This window comes from Notamacropus eugenii, chromosome 1, assembly GCF_028372415.1.
Source record: "Notamacropus eugenii isolate mMacEug1 chromosome 1, mMacEug1.pri_v2, whole genome shotgun sequence".
Classification (NCBI taxonomy): Eukaryota; Metazoa; Chordata; class Mammalia; order Diprotodontia; family Macropodidae; genus Notamacropus; species Notamacropus eugenii.
This window is the reverse complement of record NC_092872.1, coordinates 102,128,433-102,146,237: the sequence shown is the minus strand read 5'-3', so window position 1 is coordinate 102,146,237 and position 17,805 is coordinate 102,128,433. Positions and strand designations below refer to the sequence as shown.

Genomic DNA, 17,805 nt, shown 5'->3' with positions numbered 1-17,805 from the left:
AGAATAGGATGGGCAAGTAGCAAGACTGATTTGATCCTAAACTACCTGATCATCAGTCCTTTCACCTTTTGTCTCCCTTGCCTATAAGTCAGACTGATCCAGGGAAAGATAAAGGTTGAGATGCTGCAGAAGGAAGGAAACAGATTTAGGTTGGTCATCACATCTAGAGACTATACTCTGATACTTTTTTCTCTGAATTCTTCCTGCATTTACTGTCTGTACCCATGAAAAGCTGCCACTTTAATAGAAAATTGTCCTGCTCTACTATTATTTGTTTTATCTCCCCAACTAGAATGTGAATGCCCTTAAGAGCAAGATCTACATCTTGTATCTTTTCAATAGCATCTCCCACAGTGTTAAGACACATGATAATTTTTGGTGTTGTTCAGTCTTTTTTCAGTCATGTCTAACTCATTGTGACCCCCCTGGTGGGGTTTTCTTGGCAAACATGCAGGAGGGGTTTGCCATTTCCATCTCCAGGTCATCTTACAGATGAGGAAACTGAGGTAAACCGTGTTAAATGACTTGCCCAGGGTCATACAGCTAGTATCTGAAGCCAGATTTGAACTCATGAAGATGAGTCTTCCTGAGTCCAAGATCTGGCACTCTATCCACTGTGCCACCTAGTTGTCCTATACGCTAATTATGTATTTATTTGCTTGAGAATTTTTTTAAAAAGGGGAAGCAAGGTGAACAAATGTGCAACAGATATCAATAAAATATCAATAAAATTATTTATGACATCATCCTGTCCATTGTGACCAAGTGGAACCAATAACCAAATTAATTAAAATACATTTCATTAAACAAATGTGTATTTGTTTGTGGACCCATCATGCATGGTGGCATTGGAATGTCTCTCTTCTATAACATGATTATCCAGCCTTTGTTTGAACATTAATAGCTATAGATAACTCACTACTCTGAGACACAGCCCCCAAGATCTGCTTTCTTTCAATTTCCACCTATGTATCCAATTCCAATCATCTGCCTCTCCTACCAATATGTGAAGACTCTTATGATGTTATCTCCAAAGTTTTCTTTTCCATACGTTAATCATCATCGCTTTCTTCAGTTGCTACCCATATTACATGACTTCTTCCCTCCTTACTATTCCAAGTGCTCTTCCCTACAACTTTGTGATTGGTCCATAAAATAGAGCCCACTAGAATTACCTTCTGTTTACACTGCACATTCTGTTGAATGGTCACCGTAATATGAATATTATCACTTCCATTAGGATAAGAATGTAAGTTGCTTAAGAGCAGGAACTATTTTTTTTTTTTACCTTTCTTTATATATTGTATTTTTTTTGCCTTTCTAGCATAGTGCCTGGCACTTAATAAAAACTAGTGTAGAGGGATTACAATGGAGCATGATACTTAAAATATGGCTCAATATATAGTAAAATTGTTAACTCTCTTGCTATGGAAACTCTATTTTTATGAATGCAGATCAAGACTGCATAAGTTTTATTACAGCTACATCAAACTATGGGTTCAGACTACACTTACGTTTAATTAAAACCTTTAGCTCTTTCTCAAATGAAGTGCCATCAAGCCACCCTACATTTATGTGATTGATTTTTTCGATCCTAAATGTAGACTTTACGCTTACCCCTGTTATGTTTCATCTTGTTCGTTCTGGCCTATCATTCCAACCTGTCAAGAATATTTTGAATACTGATTCAGTCATCCGTATGATTAGCTAACCCTTCCAGCTTTGTGTCATTCACAAAATTTGAAAATTGTTCTTCTATGTCTTCATTCTGATCATTCATTTAAATTGAGAATAATGTTTCCCCCTTTTGACAACTAGAATAACCTTTGTCCACATCTATTTTGCTGGAACTTTGCCTGTTTGCCATGGTTTCTAAAATAACTACAGACACTGACTTTGCTATTTGATCTTTAACTTTCTTTGAACCTTTAGGAAACTCTTGAGTTTTCTATGACATTTCTGAAAGCCTTAGCCTACTTTGGGTTTCAGTCTTTCCAATATTATTCTTATAGGTGCATGCCACTCTTTTGAGGCCATCCTTATTTAAGTATACCTCCTTCCATTGTATATTTGTTTATCTTAAACTGGAACTGATTGGGGACCTCTCTGTGTAGTCACATTGGTTTCATAAACTGTCTCCCCTTTTCTAAGCTTATTTGGATTACTCAAAAGTAAATTACGAGAATTTTCTACACCTTGGTTATTGTTGTTCAGTCGTTTCAAGCCTGTATTGCTCTTCAGGAACTCATTGGGGGTTTTCTTGGCAAAGATTCTGGAGTAGCTTGCTATTTACTTTTCCAGTTCATTTGACATATGAGGAAACCGAGGCTTTTATATATGAGCTTAACTGAGGGTTAAATGACTTCCCCAGGGTCACACGGTAATAAATGTCTGAGGCTGGATTTGAACTCAGAAAGATAAGTCTTCCTGGCTCAGGCATCTATCCCCTGCATCATCTAGCTGCCCTTTTCTACAGCTACTCACCTCCTAATTCAAATCCATCTTCAGAATATCTGGCTATGTAATCATACCTACCTTTTCTCCAAAGTTTTTCATATCTGCTTTTCTAAGGTAGAGGACACTTTTGAAGTCTAATTTATCATTCCTTTTCTGCGCTCCTTTACTCCAAGAAGGCATTGTCATTTTCTCTTGTTGCTGCTGCTTCCTTAACCAGTTATTTATCGTCAGAATTAAGTTCAGCAGCTTTTATGTTTCTTTTATTTTCTTATGTTTTTATACAAGAAGTAGTGAGAATGAAGCAGTCAGAATTAAATTAAGTAGTTTTTTTCATTGACTGGCATACCTTTTTAAACCCACTCAAATGAATGGTATGCTATCAAATTAGAAGACATTACTTTGGACCCAAATTAGACTAATTTTAATGTGGGTCTTACATAAATTAGATGGCATTTGGTTTGAGGTGAAGTGGAATGTGATAGAGTGAATTCCTTTTACTAAGTCAGTGTCATATTATAACAAATGGTGAGATGAAATTTCTGATTCCATTCTCCATGTTTAATCTATACTTCTGCTGTACTTCTGGTTGGCTTAACAATATTCCTCCTTTTCTTTTCAGATGTGGCTGTCTGCAAGTTGGATGATATGTACTTGGATGGGAAAGTGCTTGCCCACATGAAAGCCAAACTGGAACTCTCAGGTTTATATTGTCATTCCCCAAATGTCATGTGATCAGACTACTTCTAGATTTGGTATTTCAAATACCTGTAATTTCATCACTGGGATTCCCGCTTTGACATGGATCATAACCTTTCCATGCATTGGTAGATGGTCTTTATGAGTTCACGTGGCTAAGAAAATCAATCTTCAAGTGACCAATACTCTGATAAAGAATCTTACCAAATTTGGATAGGATAGACACATAGTTCATCATCATGCCCAGACATTGGGCATGAATAATCTATCTAGGAAAATGCAATTTATTTCCTTTTTCACTCCTATGCACTTCCCTACTTTTCCCTTCAGAAAATACTACCTGCTGAAAAAGGACTGGAGTGGCCACTTAGGAACCTTTGGAAAGCTAAATGATATGGACAATTTATAATGACAAAGCATTAACACCTGAAATTCCTGAGAACTTATTTTTTCCAATAATGTTTGCAGATACTTTTGTTGGTAAGAGTCAAGACTTTACTAAAGTGTAGATATGGAAAGGAAAAGATAAATTTGGCTAAGTCAGAAAAGATGATTTTGTAGACTAATAGTCAAGGCATAAATTTTGGGGAAGGGCGAAAGAAGACCTAACCACTCCCATTATTTCCTATTTTTCTTATGCAAGAAGGAGTAGAGTAAGGGGCTTCTGTTGGGAGAACAAAGCAGTGTATCCTAATGTAACCCTTCAACTAAAGATTAGGTATTATTTAACTTTTTAAATATGCCACTGCTGAGAATTATGTGGAAATAGTAGGAGCTTAATAAAGGCTGAATGAATGCATACTAAGGAGATTTGAGTACTTTTAGAGGGGAAAAATATACCCTAACAACTGCTTTGCAGGAAGAAAAAAATTTATTCTGCTGTTAAGCTGGGATAATATTGTGAATTAGTGAAAGGGATTGGACCTGGGATTTCACTGGACCTAATAAAGGTGATTAAATTCCCTCTACCAATGCAGATTAGCACCTTTTCTGCAATTTAGTTTTTAATAGTCATTTAGAGCTTTGAGAAGCTAAATGACTTGCCAAGGGTCATATAGCCAGTACACATCAGACACAGACGTGGAAGTTGCTCTTTATTGGCTTTGAGGCCAGCTCTCTTACCACTATAACACGCTGACTTTCAAGAAAATAAAGGCACTCTATATCCTAAGAGAGATACCAAGAGAAAATAAAATGAAAATTTACCTTCTTATAGGTTTTTTCCTCATTTTGTTTTCCTGATATCGCATCTCCATTTTCAGTGGCAGACATCTAAGAGAGAATATGAAGATGTTCCTATTTAGAGTTATAGGAGAAAGCACAATATTGTGGTTTATGGTTTCTTACCTAAAATTTCCATTTTGGTTAGTATTTCTTATTCTAAACAACTAGATCAGATTACATGAAAATACTGAAAAATCTTACTACTTCCTTTCAAAACTTTCTTTTTGTGAATCTTAATTAATGGAAAAACAAATATTTGAACTTTCATACTCTTTGGAATAAACACCATATAAATCCACAGTGTTTATTATTATTGTAATATATTTCTCCCTACAAAACCACTTCTTTTATTTTTAAAAAAAAGAAGCTGCAACAGCATTTCTGCTGTGATAAAAATATATATGCATATATTATATAATTATATATCACTTCCGCTGTGATAAAATATATATGCATAAATGTTGTGTATTAACATATAACTTCTGTTGTGATTATATATACGCACATATATGCAAAATGTATGTGTATACATATTTTTATCACAGCAGAAGTGACATACGTGTCTCACTATATAGTCATTCTGCATGACTACATTCTATATTCTGTAGTCATTCTGCATGAACCAAAGTTCAATAACATTTTGACTTAGTTATAAGCATTTACAACACATTAAAACATATTTTTGTGTTTTATACTTCTGTAAACCCAATTCTGAGTCTTTTTATATAGTCAAATAAAATGAGTCATAACTGAATCAAGTAGGGTTGAATCCCATCACTGACTGGTAACGTAACCATGGCAAATCAATAACTTCTCTATCCTTCAGTTTTCTTATCTATAAAATGCGAATAACAGTACCTTATTTATGTGCTGCACAGGTTGTTGTATGGGCAAAGTGTTTTTAAATCATCAAGAACTTTAATAATAGAGATCACATTTATGTGAAATATCAAGATTTGCAAAGTTCTTTCTTCTTAACCACCTGTGAGAAAGAATGTCTAAGTCTTAGTATCCCTATTTCACCAATTAGGAAACAAAGGCTCTGAAAGGTTAAATGACTTGCTCATGATTACATAACTAGTAAACGTCAAAGATGGGATTAGAAACCAGTTCTCTTGGCTCCAAGTTCAGTGTTCCATCCATCATACCCACAAAAGATTCTATCTGGATTGTCGTAAAGACTCTGATCTTCCAAACAGAAGAGATGCACCACTGCACATGGTTATCTCTTCTTCCTCTCTCTCCTCAGAATGAAATCGCTATCTATTATTCCAAATAAAAAAGCCAAATGTTCTTCATGTGTATTTTAATTCTTCTATTTTATTATGTTTTTGATATACCTACATTAATTAATTTCTAAATGAAAGCATATATTCTATAACTCCAAAGTGCCTAGGACAATGTTAATTGCTTAAAAATTATTAATTTTTTTCAACTAGTAATTTCTTTGGTGTCTAAGAAAAATGACCTGCCTCTATTTTTTAGGAGGATAGACCAGGGTCTTTAATGGTGACAAAAATACCCACACCAAAATCTTCCCTGGAGTACAGCAATAATTTAAAGATAGTTTATAGTTATAGGTGACATTTACTGTCTGGAGGAGATGTGGCACATTTAAAGATCACAAAAGGCTTTGGAATTAATTCAATCTGATTAAATGTAGATTATATAGGGGCAACATATTTTGAAGGATGACTTGCTTATATGTTTTCTACCAAACATGTCTAGCACAAGAGGGAAGTTGCCAGTGTTTGGGGGTAGATACTCTTTAGGAAACATATAGGGAAACAGCTAGAACATCATCAGAATACTACAGAACAGTGGGATTCTATCTTGTACTGTGGGAGAAAGAATCCACACAAAAAGAACCCACACAAACAAATCATCAGAATACTACAAAATAGTGGGATTATATCTTGTGCTGTGGGAGAAAGAATCCACACAGACTCAAAGCTCAATCAAAATATCAAGTCTTTACTGCTAGAATTGATCAGAGACACTGCTTCAGTCAGTAATAACTAATGAATAGTTACTGAACTGCTGAATTAAATGCAAAACACTACTGTGCATGGTTCATTTTAACTTTTCTGACCTATACAACCCTAAAACTGATTGACTACTATGAAAAACCATGAGTTTTCATGAGAAGGATGCTAAAGTGATATTTATTTCAATCACAGGGATCAATTTTATGATTTCAATTTGAGGTGAGATAATGGTTCCAATTAATATAAAGAACTTCTTAAGACCTAGGAACATTTAACATTGCAAGAAAAAAAATTCTCAATAGCTGTTCCAAAGAACACCACTTTTGCAATTTAATTTCCAAGCCTTTGCAGCTTATTAAGCTATAAAATTCCAAAGGGGAACCCGAATCTTATCAGAAGTGGCTAAGGCTTAATGGAAGGCTGATTATCAGTGTGAATGGGGACAAATTATGAAAAGGTCCAGAGGTATTTTTCATTAATTTATGCTTCATCTCTGATTCCATAGTGGGGTGCTGAAGGAAATGAAAGAGTAAATTATTATGAAAATACTTCTTTTTTCAATCAGCATCATGGCACAGTGGAAAGCATACCAGATTCGTGATCAAAGGATCTGGGCTGGAGTCCTGCTTCTGTCACTTAATACCTGTGTAGCCTTGGACAAGTTAAGCTACTGCTCAGTCCTTATTGGAATAATAATGGGACTGGGCTAGATCAGTGGTTCTCAAAGCATGGTAGGAATACCTCTGGGGGTCCCTGAGATTCTTTGAGGGGGTCCAAGAGGTCAAAACCACAAAATGCAACTGGTCTTTATAAAATGCTCCTCTCTTTTCCAACTATATATCTGTGTGAGGATGGATTTTTCTCATATACTTTAACTGCAATAACATGCAATAAGTTGAATACAGAAGAAATATAGGGCTGTAGCTGCCTTCTATTAAGCCAGACAGTAAAGAGATTTACAAAAACATGTAAAATGATGGCACTCTTCTCTCTATTGGGGGGAATATTGGTATTTTAGTAATTTCATGCTAACATTTAATGGGTTTATTATTGCAATTTTAAATGAATAAATATTTAAAAATTGATCATTTTAATAACCAAACATAAGATTATAAATATCAAAAGCTATAACACACATAAATATAATCTCTTTGGAGTCCTCAATGATTTTTAAGAGTGTAAAGGAGTTCTGAGACCAAAAAGTTTGAGTTGAGAAATTCTGGACTTTGCTAAATGAGCTCTGGTCCCCCTTCAGCTTTAAACCTATGATCTTGTGCTCAGCTCAACACTTTGATAAAGAAAATCACCAAATGTCTCTTCTGGGATGCTTTCATTCATAAGCGTACTTTATAACTTTCATAGTCCCATTAAATAATGACCATTTTGTAAAACTATGACGAAAAGGCAGTGATTGACCCTTGAGTAGCAGTTCCAAAGAGGTTTTTGAAACAAATCTATTGCCCCAACTTTCAAATCACATTAACATCTTGAAACTAGTAGGTCCTAAATAGATATCTGTAGAGCTGAGACATGACTATGGCTTCTAAGTTAATGACAAATGTTATCAATATACTGCAGCTCTTGGGTTCCATTCTTTTAGTTATGTTAACATCCAGGCATCTGCTAAGGTTGCTTTGCTTCTTTTAAAAACTGGTTATGTGAAAAGTTAGGGGCTAAGAAATGAATTAGCAGAAGCTTTTTTACTAGACATACCCTTCCCCCTCCCAAAGAGAAGTTTTTGTACGTCTTTCTACTTTCTCTACTTTACTACAGGCCCTCCAAATGGTGCCTCTGACATATTAAAAGATAGGAAAAAGGCTTACAGTGATTTTGTTAGATCCTTTGGAGAGAACTTAAGGAAAAAGAGACAAGAGCAAAATAGAGTGGGAAGACTTGGCAGTGGTACCATCTGTACCAGGGAAAGGTGCTATCACGGATGAAATCACATATCCACCAAAGTAACTTGTCTCTATAAAGAGACTTCTAGAGTATATAGAAAATGTCAGACAAATTTCCATACCTTTGAGGAGTATATGTCAAGTCATCTGGAGTTGGTAGTAGCAGGTAGCCTAATCATTAGTGCAGTTATTTACTTTTTTCCCTTCCAGCTCCTGTAAAAACAAAAAAATCATTTGTCAACATATAATCTGACAGACAAGACTTTTAATTTGTTGATTATAGTTGCATATATTCATTTTAACATTAAGTAGTTCGGTCAAACTATTAAGATATTCAATTAATGATATCATAGAACAATAGGATGTCTCTGAAATAATCTGATTATTTGCACTTCATGGTACAATCTAGTGTCATACCTAATATTAGTATTATTGTCCTTTTGTAGTTGATACTGCCTTCTTCCTTTTCCCCCTCCAAATGGTTTTATAACATAATTAGAAGCTGTTAACCAGTGTTATGTTGAACACCAAGTTGTTTTTTTTTCCTATGTAAAAGAAATAAATTGCAACTATTAGGGATAGGGATGTAGAATGAACTTGAGATTTCATTGGCACAGGGAACTCTCAGGAAAGGAAACTTCTATAATGCAAGTCAGAATTAACCTGAGCAGAGCAGAGGTGTCAAACAGTTGCCTAAATTGGCCAAATCAGATTAAAATGTAATTGGAAAATATTTACAAAATAAATAAAAATACAGTAGAACACAGATAATGTTCTAAAGATATAAATGTTATTTTAGAATTTTCCAATTTTAATCAAATCAAATACTGTAACAAGTGACTTTTGAAGAAATTACTTTTCCCTCAAAATACTTGTTGACTTATGATCAACTAATAAAATAAGAAATTAACTCATCATTAACATAATGATTATGTTTTACACCTCTGTAGTGCATTATGGTTACAAATGAATTTCTATTTGATTTTTTTTACTTATATAGTCTCATCTTAGTCTCAAAAGGATCTTATGAGTCACATATTAATTACCTCTGTTTTATAGATGAAAAAATTGAGGTATAGAGTAGTTAATTTAGTGACTTGCCATGGTTTTACAACTAACAAGTGACAAGAGCCAGGTTGTAAACCTTGGTCTTCTGACTCCAAGAGTTCTTTTCACCATGCTGATGTATTAAAAAATATATTTTATTCCTCTCATCCTCCAAATGTAACCTCAGACTCAGATTAAACTGCTGAATCACCTCTTAGAAAGCATATTCAATTAGTATTTTTTAAAATTTGTCTAGTCAGATCTTTGTAATGTGCAGAGCAATCCAACTGAATCAATCCAACACAGTTATTTGTTAAGTACTGTCCTTGGTGCTGGAAATGTAAGAATAAACATGGAAAATAGCCCCTGCTCTCAGGAAGCCTAAATTCTACATGATATGATGTATCAGTGCTCCAGCAGTGGGTCAAAGAATGATGGTAATCATCTGATATTAATATGTGAAATCATACATGTTGAACATGTAGCAAAGAAATGAAGTTCTACATCACAATGAGGGTTAATTTACAATAACAAAACTGAAGGTAAAATGATTTATAATCTTTCATAATTTTTGCCACATTTAAAAAGGTTTTCCTGCTTTTTGGCAGAATACAAAACAAAAAACTCCAAATCCTTGATTTCATTTCATATAAGTAGGAAAACCTAGAACTATCATGCATCCAGTAGTCAGATAACATGCTAACAAGAGGTAGATGCAACCATTCTATTCATGTTACTACCAGTTTTTAAAATATCTATTTTTGAAGGCATAAACACATTTTATTAAATGTGTTAAATACATGCTTTTATTCTCACAATGAAACCCAGACTAGGTACACATTACAATTATCTAGACATATCACATGCCATTTCTTCACAATACTTTAAACTCTAAGTCCTGTATGTATTCATATTAATTTAAGTCCTTTTGTTGCCACTGACAAAAATAATTTAAAATCAGGTCCATTTCAAGTATCCCATATTTTAAAAAATGAAGCCCAACTTCTGAAACCAATTCCAACCTAAAATGTATGGTACCTGTCCAATATAAATTCAGGGGGAATATTAATCAAAACAAATTGCAAGATGTGAGACTCATACTTTCCCATAAAACACTTCCATCAGTTTTTACATGGGCTCTTCCAAATTGAATAAAACAGAGAAGCTGGCACCATGTTCAGTGAATACCATGCACACAGTAGGCACTATATAAATATTCAATGAAAATGAATAGCTATAAATGGAAATAAAAGGCTCTAAAATGTAGCAATCATAATTCATTTCCCCAGTAAAGGTTGTACTAAAAAATTGTAAGCCTTTTTAAAATAGAGCATTCATTGCACGTATTAGATAGTGAAAAGTATTCTCTAAAAACAACTAATGAATTTATTGCTTTCAATACAGAGTAGCTCACTTCTTTTCATGAAAACGTCATTATTGTACCATTCTCCCCTGACTCAAATTTAATTTTAAATACACAATAGCAGAAATTGTGAATAGAAAAAAACTCATGGCCATGAAAAGAAACTCGCATGTATGATTACACTACCCAGAATTCTCATTTGGCACTCGTTAAAATATCCATGCCAACTTAAACAATGCCACTGCTTTTTAATGTCCTCCCATAAACGTGTGGGTAATCACTGCACGATTCAGTCAAATGGTTGGATATTTTGTCCACAGCCTACCAAAGACCCAAATGCTTGGTTTAAGTCTTCAAGTTTTAGCCAAATAGTTATTACTCCACAGGTTAAATTACATTTTTAAACTTCACATTTAAAAAAATAAGCTGGATTATTCTCTTTTGGTGTCTTTTTCTTTAAATGTACTTTAGTTTTAGTTTCAAAAATGTCTCAGGAAAACACATTAATTATTGTAGTATTTGATGATAAACCTTATGCATATGAAGACAAGAATGACTAATAGATCAAGTAATGTGGTCCAAAATCCATGACAAAACTCTAATGTTTGGTTCTGCCATTGCTACACTCAGCAGGATCTTGCTGTACTTATTTGCTCATCTATTAATAGGAGCTAAAAAGTGCTAAAATAAATTAGCTATTTTTTTTTAGATCTTTACAGTGTAAGAAGCACTTTATATATGTTGTAAGAATTATTCTCACAACAACTCTGCCTCCATTTTAAAAATGAAGAAATTGAGCCTGAAAGTTATCATGTGACTTGCCCAGCATCACAGGATCACACAGTTGACATCTTTATTTTTTTTTAAATTTTATTTACTTTTTCAACTTATAAAAAATTCCTTTCCCTTCCACCTCCCCACACTCGAAAAAAGAAAAACAAAACCCTTGCAACAGGTATGCATTGTCAAGCAAAACAACTTCTTGAATTGGCTATGTCATGTCCAGAAATATTGGTGGTGTTATGCACCTTGAATCTACCACTTTAGTCAGTAGATGGGCAACATGCTTCATAATATAGTTCTTTTAGAATTGAGATTTTTAATATACTTTGGATTTATTGACTTGTATATCTGCATCTGTTCTATCCATTCCCCCTACACCAGTTAAGTAGAACGTATGGTATTTGAGAGCATGAATTGGTTTTTTTTGTTTATTTTTTTGTTTTAATTTTTACATGAGTATCCCCAATGCCTAACATAGTGTCTCCACACAGTAGGTACTTAATAAACATCTGTTGAGTTGAATTCAATGTGCCTTTACCGATTCTCAAATATCTAACCTATCCGTAGAAAACGCTAATTAGGTATCACCTTAAGATTATTCTTACCACAAGCATGGTTAGCAGCTGAGCATTGTGCTATCTGGGAAAAGTTCAAGAAGACATGGACTTGGGTTTTGAGGAATTTACAGCCTAGATGGAGAAGCATGATTTAAATGAGAAATAATACTCAAGAGGACAAAATAGCAAAATAAGTGATTATTTTACATGGTTCAGAAAAAGAGAGACGATAAAGGTTGTTAAAGGCTGGACTAATTGGGGAATTTCATGCTTAGAGGTGGTGGAATCAAATTGCATTTTGAAAGATGGGAAGGATTTGACCAATAAGAGTTTCCTTCTCTATTTATTCAAAGAGAAAGGATTGCCAGTATGGGGTTGTTATACTCATCCTTCGTTGTCAAAGAAGACCATGCCATCAGAGAAATGATGACATGACTTGCACTTGACTTTGTTTTGAGTGAGGGAGGGCTGTGCAGGTCACCAGCCTCACTTCTCCTCCAGAGCCATCTGCATCCAGTGACTGAAGATGACCCAGGATGCACTGGGAGACTTTGGCACCTTTGTGCCAAAGTCTAGGCAGGTACCCACTGAGGTTGAGGTAATGCCCATTCATTGAATAGGCCTGTTTAAGAGGCAGACAGGGCATGGCCCCTTTAATGAGGCAGAAAAAAAGACAGACATCAAGCTGGGAGGGAAACAGCAAGAGTTACTATTGATAATCACTCTGAAGCCAGGAGGGTCCAGAAAACAGTCTTTAGGCAAGGGGGCAGGGGCCCCATGGTGTCTGACCTTCACAGTGCAGTAGACTCATGGTCCAGGGGAGGGGAGGGGAGTGGAGGGGAAAGAAAGGGAGGGAGGAGAAAGGAGGGGAGGGGAAAGGAGGGAAGGGAGACTAGCCAGCAAAGTTAACTGTGCGTCTTTTGGCCATCCAAATTTACCTTCCTTTGGAGAGAAGAAGGAAGGGGAGGGTGGGGGTGGAGGGAAAGATACCATAGATAATGGCATTAAGGGAGGCAATAGAAAAGTTTTGTTTTGGATGACTGACCTGACTCCAGTGGAGGCGAGGGGGTGAGGGGAGGGACTTGAATAGACAGAGGGTAAGGAAAGGGGTATGGTGTCCATAGCAAAAGAATGTATCACATATCACCTACTGGCCAGCCTGCTGATAGCCTAGCCTCCACATATAGTCAGCCTGGTTTTCAGTCAGAAAAATCAATAAGGATTTATTAAGCACTTGCCACATTATTATTTGCCAGGCATGTGCTGAACACTGAAAATACAAATATAGTACTTACTCTCAAGGAGTTTATGTTCTAATATGGTGAGGGGAAGCAGCATATAAAAGGATGCATGCTGGGGAAAGAAGTAGTCATGGTAGAGAATTAAGAGCAGAGCAGGCAGTAGAGTGAAGGAATGAACATGGCTGGCTTGGGTATTTCCTCCAAACAGAGCTTCTGGGAGGAACTCATCCACTGAGGAAAGGGCTAGACAAGTAGAGGGATCTCAAAGGGTGAAAAGGCTTCAGGGCAAGAGGCATCACAAAGCAAAGTTTATCACCAAAAGTCTATGTATATAAAGTCTTCCCAACATGGTAGAATATGCCAGGGTCTGTCCTCCATCACTAGCCTTTAGAGACTCTAAGAGCTATCTTCACCCTACAATAAGGGATCAGAGCACAGTTTTTCCATGAAACAAAGGCTCATCTTTTTTTTTTTTTTTAAAACAATAATCTTCCAGTGATACTTGTGGTTTAATTGTTTTTCAGTTGTGTTCGAATCTTTGGGAGCCCATTTGGGATTTATTGGGGGTGTAAGCTCAGTTTTCATGTGGACAGTCTCAGGCAGGTAAAAGTGAGGACTTCTAAACCTCAGAGTTCTCACGAGGCCCCCCAGGGAACAGCTGGGGATTGAGGCATGAAACACGAGATATCTTGTGTATTTCTACCTCTTCTCAGTGGGAAACTTGCTGGGGAGAGCATCCCACCCTTGAGATTGGTCCGTGGTCTGAGCACACCTGTTGTTAATTAGCTAGGGGCTGAGAGCATGCACGGTATTCACGTGCAAACTATGTGGCGGGAGAGCTTAAGTAGGGATAGGAAAGCCTGAAGGTCCTCTTCTTGCTGCGGGGTCCCTCCCCTCTTCTGCTCCCATCCTCTTGCTGTATGATCCTTGCCCCTTGGGAGGAGGAGGGTTCCTTTCTCCTGGGGAAGAACTCTCCCTGCATATGGATACGTAACTAAGACCCTGAATAAAGCCTAACCCTTGTTTGACTCTGGAAAGTCTCTTCTCTCAATATGTTTATCCAGATGGCCACCGAAGACCAGTGAAAAGGTAAGAAGACTTGGGTAGCCCATCGGCCTCTAGGCCGAACAGGGATTTTCTTGACAAAGATACTGGAGTGTTTTGCCATTTCCTTCTCCAGCTCATTTGACAGATGAGGAAACTGAGGCAAACAAAGTTAAGTGACTTCCTTGGGGCCATACAACTAGTAAGTGTCTGAAACCAGATTTGAACTCAGGAAGATGAGTTGTCTTGACGCCAAGCCTGGCACTTTATCCATGGTGCCACCTAGTTGCCCCAGTGATGCTACATGACTACAAACAATGGAATACTACAAACTCTAAAGAATTAAAATTACGACTCACCCTCAGGGCAATGGAGAGACATATGGCGGGTATGAATATCTTGCAGTATATTGCCAACGAAGAATTGCTCCCCAGAAGTCATGCAGAAGATCTCAATGAGGACTATGATAAATATTGCTAATTCATATCCAAATACAGCTAAACCACAATTTTCATAACTATATTAATAGTTCACATTTGCAAAGCAACTTCACTTGCAAAGTACCTTACACAAATTATTTCATTTGACCCTAAAGTGGGTTGAGAACGAAGGTTAGCACAAACTCATTTTAGCTAAATAGTTTGACCACTTGGCCATACAGCATGGTCATAGTCCCTTCCTACCGTCTCCTGCTCCAACTCTGCACTCACAGCTCTGCTCCATCCTGTCTTTCCCATTCCCTGAAAATACATTAGGCACCCACTTACTGGTGGTGTTACCCACCTTTCATCTTGGTAATCTTTGAATCATTTGATGTCACTGTTGTGGCAGGAGTTTCAATTCTCACAATTTCATCATAAGCATATTTTGGGATAAGGTGATTGTGTACCCAGTTAGAATTGAAGTCTAAAAGCTATTTACATGTGAGAACCACAGATACTAGATGACAAATCCCTATTGTTAATATCTGTGTTCAAGAGTAGGTCTTTCAGGGGCAGTTAAATGGCTTGAGAAACTGAGTTTAAATCTGACCTCAGACACTTACTAGCTGTGTGACCCTGGGTAAGTCACTTAACCCCAATTGTCTAAAAAAGGAAAAAAAACCCCATAAGTGAGTATTTTGGGACAGACTAATTATTTATAGAACCTTTGAGTGTGCAGGGGGCGTTATTCTCCTAATGATTGTCAGGAATATATCAGGAACAAAGAGCTGAACATGTCAAGGAGGATACTGACTGGGTATGCTATACAAGCTAACTCCTCTGTGAAAGGATTAACAAGATGTACACAGTAATTTACTGTTTCCATGTAATCACCTTTTTTTAATTGTACTATGTCATGGAAATGCTTGGTTTATTATATAAATTAAAAATAAAATTGTAAAAAGAAAACAAGAGGAAAATCTTGTTGAAGGTAGAGTTTTATTTGTTGATTTGCTTTTTCTGCAGCTGGAATCAAATAAACAAAGATCTCTTGGAATCAGTACACCAACTTCTTATAAAATACTGCAACACAGTTTTTAATGGAAGAGTAAGCCAGTGTATATTTAAAATTGGTATAATTTAGCAGTAGGAGCCCCATGCCACTTACCAGCATGTCTTTTATACTTAATATACACTATGGTAGGCTTAGTTAATATTAGTGACTTTCTTATAAAATTAAAAAAAATTCCTCCATCAATAACTACATACAGAATACCTACAAAAGTTCTCCCCTTCACTTTACGTAATCTTCATATGTAAGTATGCAGGCAATTCTTGATAATAAAAATAAAAATAGCCACAATGATATGATAAGCCTGTTGGTGGACATGGATCTGAAATATGACCTAATTTTAGACCTGGCATTAACTCTTGTTTAATTTTTATCTCTGTGTAGAAAGCATAGCCTGAATCAGGTCTTCTGCTTACTAACTAAGGGGACCTTTGGCAAGTCACTTCAGTAGTGTCAGCCTTCATTCCTCCATCTGTAAATCAACTGCTCAATAAGCACTGATTAAGGCTCTTGCTGTGAGCATTAGGCACAGTGGTAGGTACTAGAGACACAAATAAAAATGTTGAACTGCCCCTGACTTCAAAGTATATCCAAGGATGGGTGGCTGGGTTAGATGGTCCACAATGTTCCTTCTTGCTCTTAAAATTCTGTGAATCTATATAAGATGATGTGCCAGCTCTCTGCCCAGACATATGCCAAATTCAAGGAAAGAGAATGAAAATAATCATCGTTGAACTGAGAGGCAATGGACAAGAGAATTAATTGGCAAAAGTTATCTCAGCACATTCTTCTCATTTGGTTCCTAATTTGAAGGAAGAATAGTTCTCACTGTGACCCAAGAATACGGGATGTAAGCACAAGCATACCGTTCAGTATTCCAGACACAGAGGATGATGATTTATTTGCCATTTCTGGAGCTTTCCACATAGACTCCTTTCAGTTTGTTCTCATAGCTGCTCATGCATTCTCATTGTACTTTCTTCCCCCCCACTGACCCTGGAATGGCACAAGACCCTGAAATCAGCTCTGTCTCTGGGGCAAACACACATCATTCAAGCTAAAGGAATTTAAGACAGCCTCAGTCACAAGACAAACTGAGGGGATCATTCTTATCAGAAAATCTGAAAAGCAAAGACTTCAACGGAAAATTTATGCTTCTAACGTAGCATGTGGCTCCCTCCCTGCCACTTCCCCCTCTCCAGAAAAAAGTGCTCTATAGAGACTGTATTGATGGCATTTCAATGCTAAAAAAGAAAGAAAGAAAGTTAATCTTCTGTCCATCTAATGCCTCTTGGCACCCCTCATTACTCTGCTGGAAGAGGCTTAACTCATTCTGACAAAACTAAACCTTTAGGTTATATGTAGTTTTAAATTCACGGTCAGTAACTTTATAATCTCATTAGAAACACTATTTCAGTTGCTTTGTTTCTAAAAAGGAAAATCTGTACTCTGGTCTCTTGGGTTTAACCTTAATCCAATACACTGGCAGGTTGCCTGAGAAAGCCCATAACATTTCTGATACATCAACTCAGAATATTTTTTTCGCACCCCTGGCATCACAAAGGAAGATCATAGGATCATGGCTCTTGGGCAGATTTCGGAGGTTATCTAATTCAAAAAGGACTTAAATTTCCTGAATTCAACCTAGTTTAAACTTTTTTTTAAAAAAACCACTATAACATTAGTCAGTCAATAAATGATTATTAAGAATCTACTATGTTCCAGGCATTGTGCTAAGGTAAGGATACAAACACAAATCAAAACATGGACAATCCCTGCCTTCAAGGAACTTACTAGAATTCTAACGAGGGAGGAGAACACACAGAAGGAAGCTAAAAAGCTGGAGGTGCAGAGAGAAAACAGGATCATTATTAATAATCTATCAGGAAAATCATTTGCTCTTTCCATGTTAATCCAGCTAGATGATTAGCTCCAGTTTCACTCAGGAGTTACCCAAATGTAGGACACTCTGGTCATGTCATAGATTATTCTGTTTCAATTTGCTGGTTAGTG

General features: G+C 36.4%; 1 protein-coding gene across 7 annotated transcripts in view; it reads right to left on the bottom strand.

Annotated features, from left to right (window-relative positions):
• PIP5K1B (phosphatidylinositol-4-phosphate 5-kinase type 1 beta) overlaps positions 1 to 17,805 on the bottom strand; it is a 338,296-nt gene that overhangs the window by 203,865 nt on the left and 116,626 nt on the right. For 6 of the 7 annotated variants that reach the window (XR_011967427.1, XM_072611031.1, XM_072611030.1 and 3 more), the window contains 2 exons: positions 8,386 to 8,476; positions 4,360 to 4,425 (listed from right to left, as the gene is read on the bottom strand). Coding sequence is in view for 6 of the 7 variants with exons in the window: in XM_072611031.1 (XP_072467132.1) it covers positions 4,360 to 4,425 (66 nt within the window). In the remaining variant the exon portion in view is untranslated. Of the gene's footprint in view, positions 1 to 4,359; positions 4,426 to 5,235; positions 5,593 to 8,385; positions 8,477 to 17,805 lie in introns of those variants that run through there. The other variant, XM_072611039.1, reaches the window with a different exon arrangement.